This window comes from Amphiprion ocellaris, chromosome 17, assembly GCF_022539595.1.
Source record: "Amphiprion ocellaris isolate individual 3 ecotype Okinawa chromosome 17, ASM2253959v1, whole genome shotgun sequence".
Taxonomy (NCBI): Eukaryota; Metazoa; Chordata; class Actinopteri; family Pomacentridae; genus Amphiprion; species Amphiprion ocellaris.
This window is the reverse complement of record NC_072782.1, coordinates 14,474,607-14,499,563: the sequence shown is the minus strand read 5'-3', so window position 1 is coordinate 14,499,563 and position 24,957 is coordinate 14,474,607. Positions and strand designations below refer to the sequence as shown.

The 24,957-nt window shown below is 38.0% G+C and overlaps 4 protein-coding genes across 7 annotated transcripts in view; 3 read left to right on the top strand and 1 right to left on the bottom strand.

The window, feature by feature from the left end:
• The window catches only part of kyat1 (kynurenine aminotransferase 1), a 6,887-nt gene extending 4,568 nt beyond the window's left edge, over positions 1-2,319 (top strand). The window contains exons 9-13 of the mRNA XM_023263433.3: positions 50-139; positions 811-997; positions 1,099-1,175; positions 1,365-1,451; positions 1,954-2,319. Coding sequence (XP_023119201.2) covers positions 50-139; positions 811-997; positions 1,099-1,175; positions 1,365-1,451; positions 1,954-2,013 — 501 coding nt within the window. The 3' untranslated portion in view covers positions 2,014-2,319. The remainder of the gene's footprint in view (positions 1-49; positions 140-810; positions 998-1,098; positions 1,176-1,364; positions 1,452-1,953) is intronic.
• The window catches only part of rpl7a (ribosomal protein L7a), a gene marked incomplete at its 5' end in the record, with an annotated part of 47,175 nt that overhangs the window by 17,383 nt on the left and 4,835 nt on the right, over positions 1-24,957 (top strand). The window lies entirely within an intron of this gene.
• On the top strand, positions 4,293-9,235 carry spout1 (SPOUT domain containing methyltransferase 1). 3 transcript variants are annotated; one of them, XM_023263446.3, is made up of 12 exons: positions 4,294-4,409; positions 4,493-4,532; positions 5,889-6,002; positions 6,094-6,253; positions 6,350-6,439; positions 6,526-6,575; positions 7,702-7,832; positions 7,926-7,998; positions 8,117-8,215; positions 8,312-8,414; positions 8,661-8,808; positions 8,950-9,235. In XM_023263446.3, the coding sequence occupies exons 1-12, from the start codon at positions 4,362-4,364 to the stop codon at positions 9,022-9,024; spliced, it is 1,131 nt and encodes a 376-aa protein (XP_023119214.2). In that variant the 5' UTR covers positions 4,294-4,361; the 3' UTR covers positions 9,025-9,235. The 3 variants fall into 3 exon arrangements, with proteins under 3 accessions (XP_035800936.2, XP_035800937.2, XP_023119214.2); XM_035945043.2 differs by having other exon boundaries at positions 4,293-4,409; positions 8,661-9,235; XM_035945044.2 differs by lacking the exon at positions 8,950-9,235 and having other exon boundaries at positions 4,293-4,409; positions 8,312-8,442; positions 8,661-8,796.
• On the bottom strand, positions 8,450-18,911 carry st6galnac6 (ST6 (alpha-N-acetyl-neuraminyl-2,3-beta-galactosyl-1,3)-N-acetylgalactosaminide alpha-2,6-sialyltransferase 6). 2 transcript variants are annotated; one of them, XM_023263447.3, is made up of 6 exons: positions 18,703-18,911; positions 18,293-18,359; positions 15,698-15,892; positions 12,160-12,572; positions 11,948-12,055; positions 8,450-11,868 (listed from the first exon to the last, which is right to left on the bottom strand). In XM_023263447.3, the coding sequence occupies exons 2-6, from the start codon at positions 18,314-18,316 to the stop codon at positions 11,682-11,684; spliced, it is 927 nt and encodes a 308-aa protein (XP_023119215.1). In that variant the 5' UTR covers positions 18,317-18,359; positions 18,703-18,911; the 3' UTR covers positions 8,450-11,681. The 2 variants fall into 2 exon arrangements, with proteins under 2 accessions (XP_023119215.1, XP_023119216.1); XM_023263448.3 differs by having other exon boundaries at positions 8,450-11,865; positions 18,703-18,891.

Here is a 24,957-nt window from a genome sequence, read left to right as displayed (position 1 = left end):
TGCTGGAGACATATGAAGGCAGAAATGTTAATTGTGTTTCTTTTTTCAGGTTGGCTGGGTCATCAGCTCTGGGCATTTAATCAAACACATGAAAACCATCCATCAAAACTCTATTTACCACTGTGCAACAGCTGCTCAGGTGAACACATAATACCTTGAAAAAACATTCCCATTTTGTCATCTTTCAGGACTGGTTCGACAAAGCGTAAGAAATGTTGCTCATTTTAGCAGTGTTGTGCATCTCCAGCTTTAGGGGTGACTTAGACTCCATGCAGCCAAAAGACCACTGCGGACCCAAAAAGGCCGCTATCTTCTTTAAACTTGTCACTGCTCTTAATCGGGTCCCCAGCAATACACACACCAAGGACACAGTGGATCTTATTACCAGTTGTTGAGAAAACATATACAGACAGACAAAAGTTCCTCATTCATTTATAATTTCATAATCTCAATCCCAGAGCCTCCAAGATTACAAAATGTCATGCTAGCCTTTAGGGTAAAGGAAAATGGGCATGATGCACCATTTAATATTGTGATGCAACCATTGTCACTAAAATTGTCTGGAAGATGAGCTTAGTCCACCCATTAAAACCAGCCAAGTACATTTACAGGGAAAATCTAGGTTTAAGGGTTTAATTTGAAAAGAATATTGGCGCTATGTTGTTTAATTTACATGGTTTAATGGAATATGTAAATGAACAGATGTTTTATTAATTTGTTGATTATTTTAAATGTTTTGCTTTGTCAAATTTAAACCAATTATTGATTCAAGTTTAGATACGACTTTTCATCCCTCCCTCTCATCAACAGGAGGCAGTAGCTCACGGATTTGAGAGAGAGTACGAGATGTTTGGGAACCCAGAGAGCTACTTCAAGCAACTTCCTGCCATGCTCCATCACAAGAGAAAGAAGCTGGCCTTGTGTCTGCAGAGCATGGGTTTACAGCCCATCATGCCAGAGGGAGGCTATTTCATGATCACTGACATCTCCTCCGTCAGTAAGTGATGAACAATCAGCTGGACTGGCTGCATTCATTCTCATCTATTCATTCCTGCACCGGAATTGAATTTTTTTTGAATTTTTTTTTTTTTTTAACAGAGGTCAACCTCAATGACCAGAGCAACACAGATGAACCCTTTGACTTCCGATTTGTTAAATGGCTAATTAAAGAGAAGGTAAATACTTAGGATTGCATCAAAATTGTTGATGTAGTTTACTTTGAATAAAGGAATGAAGGTAGGACAAATGTTTTGTGCCACTTTTCATTTGGGCAAACAATGCTGTATTAAAAATGTCTTTCACTTTCCCTCCTTTTTGACTTTTCTTAACTTGTCATACTTAATTTGGCTTTTTTTCCCCTGCAGGGTTTGGCGACAATCCCCGTCTCTGCATTCTACAGTCCAGAGCACAGGAAGGAGTTTGACAAATACATCAGATTCTGTTTTGTCAAGGTACATTCAACCTTATCTGTGAAGGACTCTCTGCTACAACTGCTCTGGAAAATGGGCCAGAGAGTCACTGATTAAATTGATGATTGTCAGAGCTTAGAAACCTAAGGGTTGCACACAGGCCATTTATAAGTAAGCAATTGTTGTTTGTTACACCCAAGGACATTTGGTCATGTGGAGCTGTTGGGTCTCTGTCTTATGTCTAAAGAATAACCAGATGAGCTCTGTGAGGAGTAACACACACTTTTAGAGGAATTTCATTACTGGGATGACAAGGATACGGTATCATGGCATCTTTGACTCTTCATCAAGCTTCTCATCAGTAAACACTTGTACATTTTAATACATTCCTTGGGTCTGCTGAGTTTTATTGGCACCTGCCAATATAATTAACTGCATCCATGTCCCACAGGAGTTTCTGTCATGTAATTAACTGACATGAATGTCTCACTATGTTGCTTTTTGTTAGTTCTCTTTAATCAAAGTCACCATTTTTGTCCAACAGGAGGACTCCACGCTGGATGCAGCAGAGGACATCTTGAGAAAGTGGAGTCAACAAGAGTAAAATTAGCCGTGCTGTGAGGCATAATCCGTCCATCTGTAGTTGATTTTATCAGGCTTCTTAAAGTGGTTTGGTCTGCTTCCTCAGTAAAAATATGACAGTGTTCTGTGTTTTTGGCAAACACACCATCTACTTTCAGGAAACTCATAATAACTTGGCAATAATTACAAAGGAACTGTATAGTTGATTTTTTTTCTATTATTAAATTATGCACCTCTACTGTATGTCACATTTAAACTGCAGGGATATTTGTCCAGAATCAGACTGAGCATAGAGTTTAATAAAACTTTCATAAATTGTTCTAGGTAACTTCTCTGTGCCCTGTAGCCTCATTAACTCTTTATTTGGCTCTTGCCTGGTCAGTGAATTTGCATATTATAATTCCTGGGTGTCTGTGTAAGGTATAGAACAGAATGAGCATATTATATGCCAAACATTAAGAAATCTAAACATAAAATTATCCAATGGGCTCATTTCTGTGTAGATTTGTGAGTGAAGTTTTTTTTCTTTACATTTCAGCAGCCTTACAAAGTGTTTACCACAGTAAATTAATAAATTTTGTTATATTTACAAGCAGGGTCAATGGGAGTTCATGTGGAAGTGCTGATAAGAGCGTTTGGTAAGGGATAATATGCAGTACTCTGACACAGTTGAACTTTTGGCACCTGAGCTATACAAGACTTTATATGCTGTACAGACAGCTATAAAATTCAGTCAGAAAACTGTGTCCTGTGCTTTTAAACATGAAAAAGAATAAGGTGGTTTCTACCCAAAGAACATCTGAGCCATTAATGTTTGTTAAAACTCAGTGGCAACCTAAGCTGTTCCTCTTCTGGGACTGACAGGGTCTAAACCATCTTTCTGCTCATATATACAGATGTATATCCTCGAAGAGCAGCATGTGTTTATACAAAAGCAAAGCCAAACTATTTTATACAGATGTTCTCCATCAACACAAAGGATTTCAAGAATTTTACCCCTTCGTTTTTTGAAACCCATCTCACTGAATAATTACAATGTTTATTGTACATGTATAAATACTAACGGTCTGATTTAATGCAGCTGAGGGTTCTTCTTATTACAACTTCAGGAGAGCGTTCTTTGCAGTGGACAGTAAAAAAAAAACAAAAAAAAAAAAACAAGCATTTAAAACTGTGCAGAGACACATGAAGCCAAAAAAAATCCATCCATCCATCATCTATACACCGCTCAATCCTCACTAGGGCCGTGGGGTTGCTGGAGTCTATCCCAGCTGGCTCGGCGTGAAGGCAGGGGACACCCTGGACAGGTCGCCAGTCTATCACAGGGCTACATATACAGACAAACAATCACTCTCACACCTACAGACAATTTAGAATAATCAATTAACCTCAGCATGTTTTTGGATTGTGGAAGGAAGCTGGAGTAAACCCACACATGCACAGGGAGAACATGCAAACTCCATGCAGAAAGGTCCCAGGATGGCTGGGACTTGAACCAAGGATCTTCTCGCTGCAAGGTGAAAGTGCTAACCACTACACCACTGTGCAGCCCACATAACAAAATCATAAAATTTAATATTTTGTGGGTGGAAAAAAAGTCTAGTCTGGAAAAATCCATGAGAAACAACTTCTAGGGTCTTTAAATGGCAAAGCTGACCACAGTTAAGAAACAGACACTTTGCACCAATAGTATCTGCAGCTTTTTCATTTTATCTAGCATTGTATTGGTAAGTATTGATTTTTAAAATATCGGAGTTTTTACAAGTTATGCATACATTACATTTTCTTTATTTTTTCTACACAATTCAGGACACAGGTAATCCTGTAATATTGTTCATGTTTTTATGTACAACATCATAATTAACCAGTTATTTGTGGTATTATTGTTGCTTTACTCATAATTTAATGATTGTAGCCTGTAAACTGTTTACATATATAGTATAGCCTTTTTTTTTACTCTAATGTAACTTAAGTACACAAAAGTATCCTTTACCTTTTAGACTGTCCACAGCATCAGTTGGTTTTAATTATAACTATGAAGATCTCTGAAGGTCTCTATTATAAATAGTCCCAACAGGTATCAACATATCACTAAATTCTGAAAAAAAACACTATAAATAAATATAACAATTAAATGAGTAGTTTTTCTTTTATTACTTTTAAATGGACTATTTCCACAAGATGATTAATTTACTATAGGGTGGCTTCTGTTTCTGTCATGTTTATTTCGAGAAACCTTTATTGCATAATTTAAAAAAAAAAAAATTAAACGGCAATAAATTAACAAAACCGTACTTCCTTCGACTTTTATTTTGAAAGGCACATATCGACCTGGAAGAAAATAAGCCTCACGTGTTGGTGCGTGTAAAAATGTCTGCTGGCGTAGCATTAAAGAGACCCAAACTTGTGTCCTCTCAGGTACTATTACAGTATTGTTGTACATGAAAATGGCAGTGTGACTTTATCCATACCGTCTGTAATGCGCTTGTTATTGTTTTCAGCCTGAGGAGCGGGTGGACTGGAAGAAACGGAGAGCAGAAAGTGAGTAAACAGCTAAGCTAGCTTCATTTAGCTTTCAGGTCCATGCCTGCAGCCAAGTTGGTTTCATAGCTAGCTAAGTTATATTATGTATATTTATTTATTTTCGTCAAAACGGAAAAAAATGAGTGTATTAAAGCGTCCATGTTTGAGAATGTGCAAGACTAATGTGGGGAAACGTTAGCATTAGCCTTCATTGTCTACTCACTATTCACAGCTGTGTGGACATTATAATGCCAAGGGACATTGAGAGATGGTGGAAATTTTAAGACCAATTTGAAATTAATAAACAAGCACTGGGTGGATTGCTGTATTTTCATGTAGCCTGTTGTGTTTCAGTATAACTTACATTCAGCCAGTGTACACATCTGTCTACTTCTCTTCTGCTCTGTGTGCTCACATATACTGCATTTTAATTTAGCCGAATTCCAAATAAAGCTGTTCTCATTCACCCATTTTTCTCTCTGTGTTGTCAGACAAAGGAATGAGTATGAAATAGTGACTGAAATGCAAGACTGCCTGTTAACTTTTGAGCTACTTCAGAGCCATATCCAAGCTGCTACTCTGCATTGCTTGACTACAATTTTTTTTTACCACGTTGTCTGACAAACTCACAATATGTTAGTTAAAAGCAGTGTCCGCGCTGTGATCACTCAGAAAGAAAGAAGCAGTACAAAGTCCTTGTTTCACACACATGTTCACGCTGCTTCCTTGGTCAGCTGTTTTTCTCTGCACTGTCAAGCACAGATGCAGAGAGAGTCTAGCAGAAATATTTCCATAAAAACAGTGTTCTGTTTCTTTTTTTGCAACCAAATCTTTCTCTTCAGTGTTTTCTTCCTGTTCCTTTCTTAAAAATCTCTTTTTCCAAACAGCCCTTGAGCGCGATGTGTTTGAGATAAATGTATTACTTCACATTAAACTGATGTGGCTATTGCACACATCACTATGATGATGCTTAAAGGATTTATTGTACAGTACTAGCCTCATGTTGCAAATTTAACTATATACATAGAGTATTTTATTTTGCTGATAACCAGTTATTGGTCTTTATCATGCCAGTGAATGATAAACTGCACTCCCAGTTGGGAAGATTGAACTGGTTTTAATTTTTTTTAAAATTATAATATGGAGAAAGGTGTTGAGTAATAGGGAAATGGAGTACAAACTTGTATGAACAAAATGGATCAGAGAAGATTTTCTATGCATTTGTGGAGTGAATACAAGTACAGAAATTGATACCAGTAAATAATTACTTCCACAATTATTGCATTTTAAATGCTATTTAATTGTGTATACCACCAGTCTCTCTATATACATTTGAGTTCCTTACCAGTGCCATTGATTCATCCTGAATAACAGAGAACGAGGCTAAGAAGCAAAGGAAAGAAGCCAAGCTGATCAAACAGTTGGAAAAGCAGAAACAGCAGGATGCTGCAGAGAGAGCAGAACTTGAACAAAGCCAGAACAAAAAAGGTACCTTTTTGTTGTCATCTTGTGAATTGTTTTTTTTTAGTTTGTATCATTGTAAATTGACTGCTGGAATGAATGATGTGTTTTTTTTTAGGTCCAACTTACACTGTAAGTGTAGCTCTGCCAGGTTCTGTCCTGGACAACGCTCAGTCACCTGAACTTCGTACGTACCTGGCCGGACAGATCGCTCGAGCCTGCGTTGTGTTCAGCATTGATGAGATAATTGTGTTTGATGAACAAGGAGAAGATGTCAAGTAAGCTATCTATAAGGCACAGCTTCTTGGTAAACAATCTCAAAACCATCAGAAAAGCTAAGTGGAAAGATTTTGCCTTTTGTCTTTGTTCTACAGGAGTGTTGAAGGAGAATTTAAAGGTGTTGGGAAGAAGGGGCACGCTTGTATTCAGCTTGCCAGAATACTTCAGTACCTGGAATGTCCGCAGTTAGTATAGAGAAAATCAGATCACCATTATCAGTATCACTAGTCCATGTTATCAGGCTGAGATCACAGCTTCTGTTCTCCAACAGGTATCTGCGCAAGTGGTTTTTCCCAAAACACCCAGATTTACAGTATGCAGGTAATTTGAAAACAATTATATCGAAACACTTGGACTAAATGAGACACTGAATTATAAGAACCCTGTTCAGCACCTTTTACACATGCACTCCTCTTGCATTGATCTTATGGCATCTATATGATGGCTTCATGTTAATTTTACCAGGTAACACCCAGTATCATTTTTGTATTCGTTCCAACATGGCAAGTCTAAGCACCACCCAGCATAAGTGACTTACTGAATGATGAAGACGGAGCAGGTCAGATTAATGAGACCCACCAGCACCAATGGTTTTTCACAAACCATTATCAGGAGCTAAAGTTCGATTTGTTGCTTCCAGCTGTATGTAGGAGTCTTACCTCTGAGTATATATTAAATACCTGCAGCATCAAACAGCAGCAGAATCCATATAAATGTCTGAAAAGAGAGAAAGCTGTGCACAGTTATGCATTACACTGTGTACCTTTCTTCTGAGACAGGTGAGCTGTCTCAGTTTATAGCCTGCAGTTAAATCATTTGTTACATAGCAGCACATCAGTTTGGGTCCTGAGCTCCGTTGCAGCTGTTATTTTTCAATTACTAAAGCAGTAGCTAGGATATCATCAAACATAGAAGTTTCAGGGTTTAGAAAATCATAAATAAATGCAGCTTTTCCGTATGTGCTGTAAGTTTGTATTCAGCCCTTTTTTTTATGAGATCATTTTTATGTGTTATGCATTTTTCCCTGTTAAAAGGGTGTTTTCCTTGCCACTGTCGCCTTTTGGGTTGCTCTGGGGTTCAGGCATATTGGTTCTGTAAAGCCTCTCGAGACAATTTGACTGTAATTGGCGCTATATAAATAAAATTGAATTGAATTGAATCACTTGATATACTGTTCAGGTGCTCTTGAAAACGTGTCGAGGCTCTGTGAGTCAGTATGGTGTGTGTCCGAATGATATGAGGAACATTAATGTAAAAGTGGCCTATATCTGAATGACAAAGCCAGCAGCATTGAATATTCAGAGTCTGAAAAGAGCTGAGGTGCATGAGTCAAAAAAAGAAACATTATTGTGCGTGTTCAGATGTGACAGAGTTGTATTGCTTAGGACCAATAGCAGTCAGGTGGTAACAGGACACATTTTTAAGTCAACTGTCTTTTTTCTCCTAGGCTTGCTTAACCCCTTAGACAGTCCTCACCACATGAGGATAGATGAGGAATCCAAATACAGGGAAGGAATAGTCCTCGACAGAACGCCCAAACAGGGGAAGGGTTCATTAGTCAACTGTGGCATGAGAAAGGTGAGCATGACTCAAATATGGGCAGCACTCTTTCGTGTGTAATTAGTATTTGTATTAGAATATAGACTTAACTGTGTTCCTCTGTTCTACCAGGAGGTTCGAATTGATAAACAGCTGCAGTCTGGACTACGAGTCACAGTGCAGCTGAGTAAGACACAGAGTCAAGGTAATTTTCTCCATCAAACTTTCCATCGCTTCTATTGTTTTAAATGTTTTATATCACATCCTATAGCACATCAGTTCAGTGTGTGTTTGTGTCCATTTGCCTGTCTGACCATCTGCAGAAAGCAAACTATGTAAAGGTGTCGTTGTGGCTCCTCACGTGCCCAGGACTGAAGGAGGTCTTTACTGGGGGTACACTGTCCGTCTGGCATCTTGTCTCAGTAAGATTCCCACATTTCTTATTACACTCCTGGTTCTCAAAAGGCATTACACTCCCGTTAATGCCTTTTTGCTGCTGCTGTTTTTCTTTGATGCAGGTTCAGTTTTCACAGAAAGTCCGTATAAAGAAGGATACGATCTGACTATTGGCACATCAGAGAGAGGCAGCAACATGGACCAATCAACACTGTCGCCATTCAAGTAGGTTCAGAACAAATGAAATCATTAGGTCAGTATTTCAGTATACTTCCAATCCTTGAAATATCTTTAATTGTTTGCATCCTTACATGCTAAATTAAGATACTAAACATTGTTGCCATATTCTTAAAAAGATTTGCACGTTGTCATTTTTATTGTGTGTATGTAAGCATGCTGGCATTAGTATTTAGCTCAAAGCACCATTTTGCTTAAATGATACAGAACTAAAGTGAATTATTCCCTTTTTAGACATCTTTTGGTCGTTTTTGGAGGTCTTCAGGGATTGGAAGCCAGCGTAGACGCTGACCAAAACCTGGATGTGTCTGACCCCAGTGTTTTATTCGACCTGTACCTCAACACATGCCCTGATCAGGGCAGCAGAACTATTCGTACAGAGGTGAGGACAAACATACAGTATCTGTTCTTAAAGCATTGTGTGACAAGACAGATTGGCATTGTTTGTACAGTAAAAATGCTCTGCAAGTTGCTGGTTCTCACCAGTGTGTACATTAAACTGTTTCCTTTGTGTTGTCAACAGGAGGCCATCTTAATTTCCATGGCAGGGCTGAGGCAGAAGATCTCAGCTGCCTTTTCAGGTGTTTCCAATGTTTAATTAAAGAACTAGCGACGGAGCAAAGTAAAGAAAGACATGCTGGCAAATGAATCATCTAACTGGTATTTACCTTGAGGTTGTCCATAACTGGAGTTTTTGGCATTGCCTCTAGTAAACACAATAATAACCCATTAGTGCTTTGATGTTAGCTCATCTTCTTTGTTTCTAAATGACTCAACAAATTGTACATATTTAAATACAAACTCTATCCCACATGCTTGAACTGACTTGACTTGTTTTTTGATATACGGTACAGAATTTTTCATGAAAAATGGTGTTGAGAGCAACACAACATGGATAAACAAATGGCATTGAACTTCTGTGTTTAAGTTCCAGGTTTTTGGACAAATAGGTCAAGTACATTGAAGAGAAAGTGGCCCATCTGCTTATTTAAAAATTGGAACATTTTCTAGCGGGACGCTTAATGACTTTACGGCTCTCAAAATGTCTTTCCGGTGCAATCACATTCCATCAGCAAAGCATGCTGCATATATCAAACCTTCATATTAACTTTTCATTCTCTCAGGTTAACCCTCTGAACCCCAAAACTGACTGGCAGGTTTGAAAGACATGAAATCTGGTTCTTAACAGATTCAGTAAAAAAAAATAAATTTTTAAAAAAAGTGAAAAAAGTTCAGGGACTTTTTGGCTCAAGTGCAAGTATGCTAGCAAATTAAAAATATAAAAAGTAAAATATCTATAGTATGCACAACACCAGTTCTGTTTAAGTATTGGTAGCACCTGTGGTAACTTGGAAAAATGTTGTACAATAATTTTTGTGTTTTTTTTTAAATATATAATTTATAGCATTATGACCTTGTTGTGCTGCACATTTTTGAGTTCTTTCTGCTTCTTCTCATGGTTGTTCTGTTTACATAGAAGTGCAGAACTTTACATTGCAATGAAAAATGAGCCCACAGTGAGTAAAAATGTGAAGAGATAAAAAAAAACTGCCAGAAATCACTTGGGGTTCAGAGGACTAAAATTAGCCTGCAGTGTTGTTTTAGGGTATCTGTGAGGCAACAATGTGTCCTTGTCAATAAGCTTAGCATTAGGTGCAGCGTGTGAAAACTCATGTAGTCTAATACAATAGTCCCCTGCAGGAAATCCTACTTCATGATAGCTTTAATCAGTTTGTGTTTTTGTTTTGAGCCTACTGTATACCCACAAAACTGTAGTTTAGTATGTCCCCTTCTGTGTTAAAGATGCTGAATGTGGTACAAAATTTGCATTATATAAAATTCAGTCGTTTTAATGTTTCCGGATGTTATCTCAATAGCAGGCAATTTAAGCTTGGTTAAACTGTATTTTCTCCCCTTTAATTATCGACCAGTTATTTCAAATAAACAGTGCAGGCTTCCAATCATAACTAAACTGAAGCACATTGCGTGCACAGTGATAATAGCATCTCCTGAGCACAAATGCTGTCAAGAAATATTTTTGCAGACTATTTATTTGCGAAAAGCAGCACATTTTTAAGTAACTGCACCCTTCTCCACTTCAACTGATCTTTGAATCATAGAACAACCAGGATGCATTCTGGGGACAGTTTGAAATGAGTCTGCATGCATTGCAATGCCACTAAAGTAAAAGGGTTAAGGATCAAATTTTCTTGTTATGATGCTGTAGTAGTATCTTCACTATATCACTATGTTTTTAGATGAACCGACCAAAAATAACCAAAGAACTCTGCATAATGTGACGGTGTTTCTAGAAAAAAATTTTAGTGCTGTATAATTTATGCAAGCTGGATATGTCCAATACTTATGTCTTGTTTCGTCAATGTTAACTCAACACAGATAAAATCTCTTCAACACTTCATATGACATCTTTTGACCAGAGGTTAACTTTGCCAATGTTTTGGGTACTAGTCAGAATGCACATGCAGCACCGAGTTAAGAAAAACAAACAAAAAAACCTGTATAATACTATAAGCTGGCACTGAATCTGCTGTTTCCTGATTTAAATCACAGTTCAGACACATGTTTAGTTACTGTCTGGCTGCTTTGCGTTTAGACATAAAACATGCAACTGATACATTAAATTATATATATTCAAATTAAGTTAAAATACTGTTTTGGTATTGGTTCAGGAACTGCTTCTGTACTGTATCAAAAGGCCCAGTAGATTATTTGTAGACTGAATTAGTGGTTTGCTGGCTCTGGCTGCACAGTCTGCTGAATATCATCTCTGTGTAATAGACATATAAGAGCTATTTAGAGTCTGTTTTGTAGGCCACTTATTTAGAGGTGCCTGCTGATGTGACCCCTCCTCAGCATGGGAAACATAACGTCATTTTCAGCACATAACAAAAATATTATAAAGATGTAAAAAAATCTTTTTTAAATTCATTTTCTATTTACAAAAACACTTGCCAGATTACGCCCACAAATCAATGTGGAATATACGCAGTACTTCAGAAACCTCTCAAAATGAGTTTCCACACTTGTCTGCAACAGAAAACATTCCCATATCTCTCCTTAGTCATTAGGTCCAATTTTAGACTTTTCCAAATGCTTTTATTACCCCAGTGGCAGTTCCTGAAAGTAGTCGTCATCCAGTGTGAGGCCAGTTAACGTCACATTTGGGGAAGTTGCAGTGAAATCCAGCCCATAGTGCTCACTCCGACTCCTGTGAATGCAGACATCTCTGTCTTTTCACCATTTTGGATGAGTGAAGGTGATGTTGTATTGCTTTGCCCAGCGTGCAAACACCTGTTTTTCTGTGATAAAGCGGTGGTGGTTTCCTCTTCGGCTGCTCTCATTCTGTATGTATGTTACACATTCATCAGACCCCCTGGGTTTGTAGTAGTGGTACGGCATCTTCTTGGATCCAGGTTTTCTGCTGGCAAAAGGTTCATTTTAATATTCAGAAACTGGTTTTCCCTGTAATTTGGGCTGATCAGTTCGAGCTTCATACTCACCCGCAGTGATTGGGTGGAACCATCCCATATACTTTGATGTTGTCACAAATCTCAATGGCTATGACCATTGTGAACCAGCCTGTGCTCAACCATGAGTGAGATTTTTGCCTGAGCAGAAAAAAAAAAAAGTTTGTGAGTGCGACATTTATCTAATATGGAAGTGACAAACAAAAAGATGCAATTAACATCATACCAGCTCCATTAATCCTCACCTATCTCGTCCTGTTTCTCTGTGAAACAGATTGTCAAATCTGCGCATCTTGCTCGATGCGACACTGAAACAAGACAAGTTGCTGTAGGTCATGCTGAATCTCTGGATCAACCTATACAAGGTTCCTTTGGCCTCCTTCCCAATCTTGTTCGGGGGTCCCCAGAAGATCATTACAGGGTTGCTGTCTGTGCGGGAGACAAACTCATTGGGCCTTCGGACCACCCTGAACACACTGGAGTGTGCTACGACCCTCAGAGTCGTTCGGTTTCCCACATCAGAGCCGTAGCCCAACGTGGGGGCGTCGTTCATGCGAATAACACACTCTGTATGGTCGATCTCCTCTCCTGCTCGACTACCCAGGACATGGCTGGAGCTCGTGACCAGCGCACAGTTATGGCAGTGCAGATTCATAGTCTGGGAAGGAAAGACAACATGAAGCTTTTAAAGAAGCTTTTATGTATTAAAACAATCATTTACTACCAATAATAGTGATGTAGAAAGTGTATAGACTGAAGAAGTGACAAGTTGTCCACACACCCTTATTTTGCATTCATTTTCTAAAGCATAAACTTTGATTTAATATTTATATTAACTGAGTGAACAGAGCTTGCGAGAAACTATCAAATCAGAGATGAAACTAGTCAACATGCCTGGGAATACAGGGTTAACACGGGTCATTTAACACTTTGAACCATGAACCCAAGCCATGTTTGGGCTGTTTCCATGAAAAATTAGCCCACAGTGAGTAGAAATGTGACAGGAGGTTTTTATTTTCAGCATCAGGTTGTATTTTTTCAGTTCTTTATTTTCAAAGGACAACAAAATACACTTCAAGAACACTCAAACCTAGCTTTTCACAAGTATTCAACATGTAGAGCACAACTTGAATCTCTTTTCTTCTCTTTATCCTTTTCCTCTCTTTTTTGATAATTTCAAACAAGTCATAAAAAAAACCTATTTTCCAAAGTTAGCAAAGGGATGTACATTGACAAAAGTGCCTGGAAACAGGGTCCTTGTATTGCTTTATCCATTATGATAAAAAAAAAAATCAATAAACTAATAAATAATAGAAAACCAAAAGTGTCCCTTTTTTAATAAAGGCCAAGTAGTATTCCTCCAGCTTTCTCCCCCCATCCACAAAGGATGCACAAATTCGTTATCTATGTATGGTGTGGTTGTGACAGCTGCACATATAAATCCCATTGTAGATCAGCATTTCCTAAGATGAGAGTTTTAACCTGCAACGGTATTTTAATGTTGAATACTTCTTCCATAGTTTTGTGTATCTCTATGTAGAATTTTTTTTTATAGCTGGACATTCCCAAAAAAACTTGCCAGTGGTTTACATCCTGACTCCCGCAAAGTCTCCAACATTTAGGGTCCTCTTTCCTCGGGTTGAGGACTTTTAATAACTTGGTCATAGTAATGCCGTATATGTAGGTATCTGTAAAAGTCTTGTTTCTCTAGAGTATACTGTCTTTTAATGTTTGAAAATCTTTTATTTGTCCCTCATCTGTAATTGAGTAAAATGTTGTGATCCCTTTGTTTATCCAAGTTTTAAATCTTGCATTCATTTGGTTAGGTTTGAAATCAGGGTCGTACACACACCATCTTATTATTTTTAGCTTGTCACGTAAATCATATTCTTCTTTGGCAGAGATCCAAATTTTAAGTTGAGATTTTATCCATGGATTTTGGACTTTGTTTATAAGTTTTCCAACGTTACTATTGCCTAGTATTGCATAAATTGGGGGGTGGTTCCACCTGGCTTTGTGGTCTTTATTGCACAGGTTTATTAGTGGCTTAATTTGGGCTGAATAGTAATAGTCTTTCAAGTTTGGTGCAGCCATATCTCCCTCCTCCTTCAAGAGCTGCAGGGTTTTGAACCTTATTCTGTGTTTTTTTTTCCTTGCCAGATTAACCTAGAACCTATTAATTTGTCTCATTTTGACAATTGTTTTGCAGAAATTGCAACTTGGAGGGCTTGAAACAGAAACAAAAGTCTTGGGAGTACATTTATCTTGACAGATTCAATTCTTGGAGTAAAGTTCAAAAACGAGTTAGAGTTCCATGTTTGTATGTCTGATTTTATTTTTGTCATGAGAGGGTCATAATTAATCTTTGCAAATGTGGTGCAGTCTTTGGGTAGTGATACCTAAATATTTCAGTGTGGTCTGGTCCCAATTTAAACAAATTTATCTTGGAGTTGTTTTGATGGATTATAGTTCAACATCAGAATTTGGGTTTTCATAGCATTTATTTTATATCCTGAGTATTTTCCTAAGGTTTGCAAAATTTTAAATGATTCTGGAAATGAAGTGGAGGGTTGGCTTAGGTACACCCAGACATCATCTGCCTATAATGCAATTTTATGTTGTTCGCTGTTTATAGTAATACCTTGAATACGTTCGGTCTGTCTTATCCATTGGGCAAGCGGTTCTATGAAGAGTGCAAAAAGCAGTGGTGACAAACCACATCCTTGCCTTGTGCTTCTCCCCAATTTAATCCTGTCTGACAAGTATCCATTTATTTTTATCCTAGCAGCTGGGCTGTTGTATAGAGTACCAGTTCCATTAATACATTTTGATGAAACCCAAATCTCTCAAGAACCTTGTACAGGAACCTCCAACTCACTGAGTCCAGGTTGTCATTTTTAAGCGTCTAGTATAATCTAGGGCTTAATTTTTTTTTTTTTAAATTTGATTGTTGTCTTTATTTCATTTTATTTCCACTAAAACATATAAACATGATCATGTGATTTTTGCTGCACTCAAAACCAAATAAGCATGTTCCTTTGTGGCTGGACAATCTGATTTATGAGCATCTCTGTGGCAAGACAATGTTTTTTTTTGTAATTTTATTGTGACTCATTTAACCTTTACCATAAAATTGTAGCAACTGCGATTTAGATATTGCACTTGGACTCATCACTAACTGCAGTTATTTACCTTAAGTTTAAGCGCATATATAATGACGGATATAATAAAGACAAGCAAACACTGTAGACAGAAGTGCACCGAGAAACAGGAAGAAGGTCTTATGTGACTCACACGGATGGATGGAAACCTCACTAATCTAACAGCTCACCTTCACGTTCTCTCTGTCCGGTTGAGTGTGACTAATCTCTGAGTATAGAATATATTTTAAATTTCCACTTGATAGTCTTACAGAAGCTGCAGCTACTTGCTGATATGATGATAAGGTCCAAGGTAGTTGCCTTTTATTGATACCGAGTGGGATGTTTGGCTACACAATGTTCACAGCACAGGCTGGCAAACACAACTGAGCTGTATGTGGTTTATTGACTTCCTGCTATATTTAGAAACCTGAAGTTAACTTCCAGCTAACACGGATGGTTGCCCACTGCAGCAGCAACACATGCACAACACCTTTGTTCCACTCCTCCATGGTGTTGATAGCAACAGATCACTCTGTAAGCAAACTCTGTCCTTGTGTAAAACCTTGTTTTTCCCCACATTAACATACAGTAATTTGAATGTTTGTGTAGAGCTGCAGCATTTGTTTTGTACGTGGCCTACCTTGTTCCCATAAAATGGTACATAACCATCTCTCCCGGACCATTTCTTCAGGTCTGTAGTCTTGATGGCATGATTTGTAGCCACATGGAAGGGAGTATAGGTGGCCTCGTTGACGTTGTTGGAGCCATACAGGATGAGGAGTGTCATCAGGATGATGATGGCAGCGAAGATCACCATCCTATGGCTCTGCTGTCCCTGCAGGGTCCATGAGAGAGGTGAAATGTGACACAGTACATTTACTTCAATGCAAATTTGAGGACATCTTTTACTTGGAGTATTTCAATGTACTCAACATTTCTTAGGGAATTATTTTTTTTTTTTTTTTTTTACACCTCTACATTTATTTATCAGCTACAACTACTAATTTCATTATGAATTTTTCATAGTTATAGCTTCTCAAATGTGTAGTTTTTCCTTTTCTTAAATGAAGGTCAACTCAACATTTTAAAGCAACAAGCAATGGAACAATATCAATTTAGTCGCTGTGTAAAATCCTCTGCTGTTTACTGAGCCACAAAGGCAATCAATTAAAACTTCAGCCAACCTCAAAGGGCTACTTAATCTTGAATGCACGATTGATAATTAAATGATTTATAACAGTCATGGGATCCATTTTACACAGTGACTCAATTGCATTGTTTCAACATTTAATCTATTAAAAGTCTGATCCGTCTTTGCTTTTTAATCTTAACCAAAAATCAACCTTTCTGACCACAAATCAATGATAAATTATTAAACAACTTTTGTTTTCTGGGTACTTAAAGAATTTCATGGCATTGTACCAGTAGTTTTACTTCAAGAAAGTACATAACAATTAATGTAAACTTAACATTAAAATTAGAGCTGAGATATCATTTGACCAATATTGACATTGTATGTCACATTTTTTGCACAACATATGCAAAAACTTTTGTACACCATACAATAAAACATGCTTCGGGTAATTTAAAAACGATGTCCTCACACAGTTTTTCCAGCAGATCGTACTCTGACTCCACTGTTTTCAACACTTTTGGCACTTTCAGCAGCACATGCAGCAGAGTACATATCACAGCTGAGTCGAAGGTGCTGGAGAGTCCTGCTTTGTTTGCTAACTAGTTGTATAACAGATAACTTACTTACTATATAAAAACAATAACTGATTCCATTATTTACAACTCTCTGCACTGTATGCAGCTCATGTAGCAGAGCTAAGCAGATTGTGGTGCGGAGTAAAGTGGTGTCTTCAAAGTAAGCTGCTACCTAGGCTGCGAATCACGTGGCTGTAAAAATAATAAACGATGACCACATTGTTTTTCAATACAACTACATAAACGTATAAACAAAATCTACTTCCGAATTCATAGTTGGCAATATTCTCAGCACTGTCTGCAGCACATGTAGTGGAGAACAGACCACAGTTAAGCTGCCTGCAAGTCGAGCTTTGTCCTCAACTATTCAGGTAAGTTGCTGAATAGTTTGTGAAACAGATAACTAACTCCATTGTTTATTGAGTAAACATCACAGCTAAGCAGATGGTGGTGCGGAGTAAAGTGGTGTCTTCACAGTAAGCTGCTAACTAGGCTGTGAATTACGTGGCTGTAAAAGTAATAAACGATGACCCCATTGTTTTTCTTTTTCAATATAACTATATAAACAATATCTACTTACGAATTCAATGTTGGCAATACTCTCAGCACTGTCTGCAGCACATGTAGCGGAGAACAGACCACAGCTAAGCTAATTCTGCCGGCAAGTCGAGCTTTGTCCTCAACTATTCAGGTAAGTTGCTGAATAGTTTTGTGAAACAGATAATTAACACCATTGTGTAGTGAGTAAACATCACAGTGAAGCAGATGATGGTGCGGAGTAAAGTGGTGTCTTCACAGTAAGCTGCTGACTAGGCTGTGAATTATGTGGCTGTAACAGTAATAAACGATTACCCCATTGTTTTTCTTTTTCAATATAACTACAGAAACGTATAAACAAAATCTATTTACGAATTCATAGTTGGCAATATTCTCAGCACTGTCTGCAGCACATGTAGCGGAGAACAGACCACAGCGAAGCTAATTCTGCCAGCTAGTCAAGCTTTGTCCTCATGGTAAGTAGCTGAATAGTTTGAGAAACAGATAACTGACTACATTGTTTAGCGAGTAAACATCACAGTTTAGCAGATGGTGGTGCGGAGTCAAGGGGTGTCTTTGTGAAATACATTGCTGTAAAATTAATAAACAATCACCCCATAATTTCCCCTTGTCAGTATAACTTAACATACTTCACATGAACAGAATTCCCTGTCAGTATTGGCCCCAAAAATCCAGTAGGGATCAGCTTCTAATTTAAACACAGGCATTTATTAATGTTTTGTTGCATGTTAATATATAACCTTAAGCCAATAAGAGTTCATTCAAGGTATTGGTCAGTGAAGACATATTGAGCTTTACTAAATCTGTTTACACACCAGCCTCCACTTGTGGGTGCCCAAGTTTTCATACAGTGCTCACAGATGTTGAATAAGGACCTGTGCTCTCCACATGCATGGCTGCACTAATGATGATGATGAAGGGTCTGAGGTGCAAGTGCCACACCTTCATGTGGTTCGGCCTGTCTTACCTTGCCAGTGAGCCGGAGCCCCATGCTTTCTTATCAGTGCCAGCACTCGGGCTGCGGCTCATCATACCTTACAGAAGAGACACATGCGTTAAAATCCAACTCACTGCATTTAACTGCGCGTCCTTTCGGGTGCTATTTAACATGCACAGACAAGCGGTTAGAAAATATCGCAAGTGCACGCTTATCCAATCGCTGGATGCATTTAATCCAGTATTCACCTGAAGTCGTGAGCGTACACGGCAGTAAAACGTAAATATTATGGCACGAAAACACCATTTTGCGCAACGGTCCGTTGCGTAAACGCGCCTTTCAATAACGGTCATTCTATACAAACGACATCCCGCCGATGTGACGACGGTGTTAACTAAGCCGACATGGTACAGTGTGAGGCCAGCTTTGGTAGGATTTACCTTGTCGTGGTGTTTGTGGTGTCTCTCTCCGACGTCTCCCTCATTTCTGTCTCCCCTCTTCCTGCACCACTCGCTGACGTCACGCCGCCTCTCCCACTGCAGACGGAAGGAGACCGAAGCTGCACAACTTTCCTCTCATCACTGACAGATGCTGCTCTCACACCCAGAGGCGGTGCTGGGATACGATAAGATGAACTTTACTGATCCCTCGACCAGAGAATTCACCGTTTGGGAGTGGAGCCTCAGCCCAAACCAGCAGTGTTTAGATTGTGAGAACTCCAACACAAGTTATTTCAATTAATGGAAATATGCAAAGTGAGATGGTACATCAGGGTAAAAACACTTCATAAAGGTTAATTAGGTCTCCGTTCATGTATTAAAGGCTTCTGTTGTTTATTTTTCTCATTTTCTCTCTATGCTCTCCACTTTTTATCTCATTCATTTAACAACATAAAAAATCACATCTGACCCACGAAGCAGATAGATAGATAGATAGATAGATAGATAGATAGATAGATAGATACTTTATTAATCCCGAGGGAAATTCAGGCGTTCAGCAGCTTACATACAACAACATAAAATGACAAAAAGGCAGGTTTAGTAACATTAACAATAAAGGTTAGTATATACTCTGAAAATCTTGCTGTACAGTACATATGCTATAAAAACTATTCTAATTTTAAAATCTATAGAATACTAAATGAAATTAAAATTCAATATACAGTATTTACACATTTCAAGGCACGGTGATTTAAAGTGATTTTGACAGGTACTAGGGGAAAAAAAATTATATCAAACTACCTAAGGTGCATGGACATTCTATAATAATAATAATAATAATAATAACATTGGTCCTGATGTGATTATGACTGTGACTGTGTGTGCACCCCCCCCCCCCAAAAAAAATGTATTTTGAAAGAGGATAATGTTGTAGTGTACTGGGAACTACAGCTATTGTACTGTAAACTTCACATTCTAAGGCAGCATACAGTAATTTTTTTGTACTGTAATTTAAATAAATGATGGTAAAAACATTAAAAATACAGTAAAACACGAAAAATGATTACTGTAAGTTCACATGGAAACGTGCTGCAGTAAACAGAACACTGGGACATTCTATAGAACACACAGTAACTCAGCAAGAGGCACAACTTCCTCATTTCACCTGCAGACTTCAGCGACTACAGATTGTACAGACTGACTACAGACTGAACCAAAATCAGAACCTGAACACTAAATTTTAAAAGACAAGTTCAACTGGATCACTGTTTGATCACCCCATCCTGTTCTGTTTAAGTATTTGTAAGATGACAGATGGTTGTTTTTCAAAATTCAAAACTGACTATGTTTATTGCAGCTGCTTAATCTTCCCTGTGCTTCCACAGGACCTGCTGTATCGGTGGCCTGTGAATGACTTCTCCAGCCTCTATGCTGCTGCTCCTCTTGACCTGGTAAGATACCTGCTTAAATACTCACAGTCTGGATGCCTTCAGTGAGCAGACGACAGTGTTGTGGAAAACTCTTTATCAGTTGTTGAAGTTGAAGAAATAAGTCTATTGAGAATCACAAGTTGTCTTTGTGTTTTATTTGAAGCTCCAAAGGTACGAATCACACAGAGTGCAGAGCAGTCTATGGGAGAGTACGAAGAGACTGACAGAGGCAGCTCATTATATACTCATTCTTTAGCATTATTGTGTATGTGCATCCGTAGTAACACGTGGGGGAAAAACCCATAAAAGTGAAAGCAACTTTCAGCAAGACGAAAATAACTGATGGAGACACAGTAGCAAAATGTCCTATCGTATTGTTTCTTAGAAATGCTATATTGGTTTTAACACCTGTAGATGGAATAGTTTGAGACAGGGAATAGTTTGAGACATAGGGAATAGTTTGAGACATAGGGAATAGTTTGAGACATAGGGAATAGTTTGAGACATAGGGAATAGTTTGAGACATAGGGTAGAGACAGGTTCAATCAGAGGTAACATGTCTATCTTGCACAAACGGTGCTTTCCTTTCGTGCATTCTCTACCTTATGGGGTGTCTTTGAGAGGTCATCAGACACAAGCAGCTTAGCAAGGTTATCAAAGGTTACAAGTATCAAAGGTTCTAAGTATCAAAAGGTTGTGACCACCTGTACTATGTAGCACATATTGTATTGTTGCACATAATATGTAATGCTTTCAGATAATAATGCTTGTAGATAATACATTTTCCATTACAACAGCAGGTTTATTATATATATATTACTCACCCAAAGTTCTATCAATTTAATGATAAATTAGATTTAGATTTAAAATAAATTTTTGCATCAATTAGTGCTGTTTTAATGCTACATTGATGCACCTCTGAACACTTCTGAACTCTGTTGCCCTCATTGGAAACCTTCGGACATTCCGATTATTTAGTTGTGTGTTGTAAATTGTCCAGATGTGTTCTTACTCCATAGACACTCATTCGGCTATTTTATCCAAATGAGAAGGTAAATCCTCCCACCTGGTGGACAGATGATACTACTGCACTTTGCCTATCTGTCCTGTGAACGTTTGTGTCCCCGGAATTATTATGTACCAGCGGTGGTGGAACCTGAAAGCATCACCTAGAACCAGTATCCTGTCTCAGTGCTGTATCAGGTGTCATTTGTATGGGTTTTATTCAATCAAACAGCTCAGCTCAGGATGAACTTTGTCATTTATAATCCTCATTATCTGACTATCTTGCTGTCAACACACTGCTGGGAGAGAGGGTAAATGTGTTTGCTCAGTGTTACAATCACTGTTCGGTCAGATTTATCTGCAGTTGTGCTTGTTTGGTACGTCCTTTTTAGAATGTTTTTAATGGATTGCTCTGTGACCAGAGGATAAGCCTGCGTTTGAAGGATTTTGAGCATTTAATGTCACAAATATACAATTACGAAGCAGAAACGCATATTTCTGGATCTGTGAGCATATTTATGGAATCGTTTTCTGTTTGTGTCTGGCCTGTAGTTGTGCGTCAGTATATGTGCTGACAGTGTGGTGTTGTGTGTCCACTGTGGAAGTCTTTGTCAAAAGAGCAACGGGACAAATACTACAAACAGGCAGAGACTCCTTCACACACAGCAGCATCCTCAGTGGTCCAGCAGCAAACACTATGTACGTTCACTCTGCTCCCCTACAGCTCATTCACGCTCCCATCACTACTTTAATGTATCAGCTTGTATCGTGAAGAAATGTGTGTTTGTCTTCCAGGAAGAAACACAAAGAGACAGAGGAGCAGAACTCCGTCCCTGTCTGCAGGTAAGACAAGTGATCAATGAATCACAGTGTGTATTCAGGTGATGAAAACAGCTAGTTTATCACTGCTGACTACTATTGAACCTTTATATTGATACACAAAACTCTGGAGGAGAAAGCAAAGTTTAGCACAGTACTGTAGATGTGAATAAACACTCCTCTCTTGCTCAGTCTTAATTATCTGAAAGAAGAACAGTGTGTTTTTTACATAATACCATTCCAACTATGTTGTCTTTCATAAGATCTCTTGTTTGTAATTCTGATTACACATATGAAAATTGACAGAATTTAAACATCAGGATAAAGAGAAACTTGCTCAACTGTTCACCCAAAAACTAAATGACCTAAAGGTTGAGGCTTTCTCTCTGCTCATCTCTCTTCCAATGTGGTAAAAATGCACATTTGTACCCATCAACACTCCATGGCAAACTCTTGTTGTCTTTCCACACTGCTGCAGAGTTAAATCTACAGTATACATCCAGTATATATAACAGCTTACTGTTTAAAAAAAACAAGGCTGACCATTTACAGCAAAATAAATTAAAAGTTAAACCTTGAAATTTCAGCATTTTGAGACAATGTGTGAATAGTAGTTGGAGGTTCAAATAATTTAAATATTATTTTTCTATGACCACTGGACCTTAGTATAAATGTTTCTGTGCTTGGTTGTTTTTTCAGTTGACCACATGTATGATTAATTCAAGATTACATAGACCTTTAACAGTAAGTTTTGCTGCGTTAGTTGGGGCGTTTTTTTTACTTTTTAGGTCTAAAATACTGATAACTGCTCATTTTGTACTTTATTACTTTGCAGCTTTGCCTCTGAGCAAGGACCGTTTCAGTCTCTGAACCTGGACGTCCTGAAAGGTAAAGTGTGTTTTGTATCTTTTACAGGATGCAGCCAGTCAGTCACCTGCCTCTTTATTGTAACCGTGTAAAAGTTATTTATCTTGTGATGAAGAATAAAACTTTTGTGGTGTCAGATACATGAGAATTTGAGTTAATTATATATTTTGTGCACAAAAATATTAAATTGTAATGTAACTAAATCTTTAAGATAAATGTATCAAAGGAAAAAGTTTGACATTTCTTTCTAAAATGTAGTGAAGTAAAAATTGGAAGTAGCTTGAAGAAGAAAAGATTGAAGAAAAGTTCCTCAAATTTGTGTGCAAGTACAGAAGTTAAGTAATGCACTTATGAATAGATAGATAGATAGATAGATAGATAGATAGATAGATAGATAGATAGATAGATAGATAGATAGATAGATAGATAGATAGACAGACAGACAGACAGACAGACAGACAGACAGACAGATAGATAGATAGATAGATAGACAGATAGATAGATAGATAGAATTTCGTGGAAAACTAATTTATGGAAAACAATCCATTTATCTTCAATGTGATTTCATGGCAAGGATTCATTTTTCTAACTTTAGCTTGTTGGTTTAGGTTGTCTGTGGTTTGTTTTGCTTAACAGAGTGCAGTTTTATATGTTGCCATATTGTGCAATATTATCATATTGTTCTCACAATAATATGTCCACTGACATTAAAAACAATTCAAATTTATACAAAAGTCTGTGTGTGCGTGTGTGTGTTGGTGTGTGTTGGTGTGTGTGTGTAGTATGAACATTCTAGAACTCATTTGATGACATCATTTGATGACATCACAAGCTGTGAAAGCTATAAATGTGCCAGCGTCAGACTTTCAGACCACATTTCCACAGGTTTCCACAGGTTTCCACAGGTTTCCACAGGTTTCCACAGGTTTCCACAGGTTTCCACAGGTTTTCAGAGAAGAACATTTACAGCTATCAAAGATGAGCGTGAGAAGATTCATACCGTATGGGCTCAGTAGTTTGCTGGAGTGTTTGGCCAGAGCAGCACTCTTAGCAAAACCAGAAAATATTGAAAAATTTCTATGTACACATATGAACAATATGGTACATTCAATGGATCAAGAATCGAGCGATCCAAAGCTGGCTGCCTTCAACTATCAAGAGCAGTGGGGTAAGTCTAAGTGCTATTTTGATTTTGTGTGGAAGTAGTGACTGTATTCATTACATCAAATAGTTAAGGATGCATAGAGCTCAACAATTTATTCATGTTTTTGAAAAGAAGGTGTGACTTCTGTTGTTTTAACTCTTCTTTAAAATCTTTTTTGTCATTTGTAGAGAAGAATTTCTTCAGGGAAGAAGGAGAAAAACGGAGACAGGAGAGCAGACAGGAACCTCCGGCAGCAACATCACCGGTAGCTCCACCGGTGCAACCACCGGCATCACCATCGGTGCCCCCCAAAAAAACATTTAAAAAGCCTGCCTGTATAGTGAAGGGAAGGTCTCCAGCAAGCAAAGAGCCGGTGAAAATCGATCAGAGGCTTGAAGAGACCAAGGAGTGGCTCAAACCCTATCAAGGCCCTCCTTACAGACCCAAAGGAGGATATATTACAGATCCTCAGCTGGAGTCACGGGTTGTACAAAATTGGACACCTGCTAGGCCACAGACGACACACTGTGTACGTTTCTCACAAGTGTTGTCTGTTCAGGCACACACTGGTCCAGGTTTACACGCTGTCAGCGTCCTTCAGTGCAGCATGCTGGAAGTACGAAGCAGCGAAGGCCAACCTGACTCCGGAATACGTTTGGAGCATCAGGAGCAAGTTTGTGATTTGCTCATAGCTGAAGAAACTCTTAAGCTATCAGCAAATCACAAACTTTCTTAGGTTTTTTAGCACAGTAGTTTAGTTCTTTTTTTAAATAGTAGTTTATAATAATAGTTTTTTTATTTTTATATAATAGTTTTTAAATAGTTTAGTTCATTTTTAAAATATTTGCAAAATATATATATTTTTTAATAAAATAAATATTTATAAAATAAAGTACAAAAATCTACATGGAACAATTTGGAAGATCTTTTTCTTTACTGGGTTATAAACTCCATACATTTGTTTCCCAGCATGGCAATGTTACCAGCTTT

Coding starts and splice junctions, on each gene's coding strand:
- st6galnac6 (XM_023263447.3), bottom strand. CDS start 18,316: ATGGGGCTCCGGCTCACTGGCAAG. Junction 15,893..18,292: donor GGCTCCGGCTCACTGGCAAG/GTAAGACAGGCC, acceptor TGGACCCTGCAG/GGACAGCAGAGCCATAGGAT. Junction 11,869..11,947: donor GTTCCACCCAATCACTGCGG/GTGAGTATGAAG, acceptor ACCTTTTGCCAG/CAGAAAACCTGGATCCAAGA.
- spout1 (XM_035945043.2), top strand. CDS start 4,362: ATGTCTGCTGGCGTAGCATTAAAGAGACCCAAACTTGTGTCCTCTCAG. Junction 6,254..6,349: donor GAACAAGGAGAAGATGTCAA/GTAAGCTATCTA, acceptor TTTGTTCTACAG/GAGTGTTGAAGGAGAATTTA. Junction 8,415..8,660: donor TCAACACTGTCGCCATTCAA/GTAGGTTCAGAA, acceptor TTCCCTTTTTAG/ACATCTTTTGGTCGTTTTTG.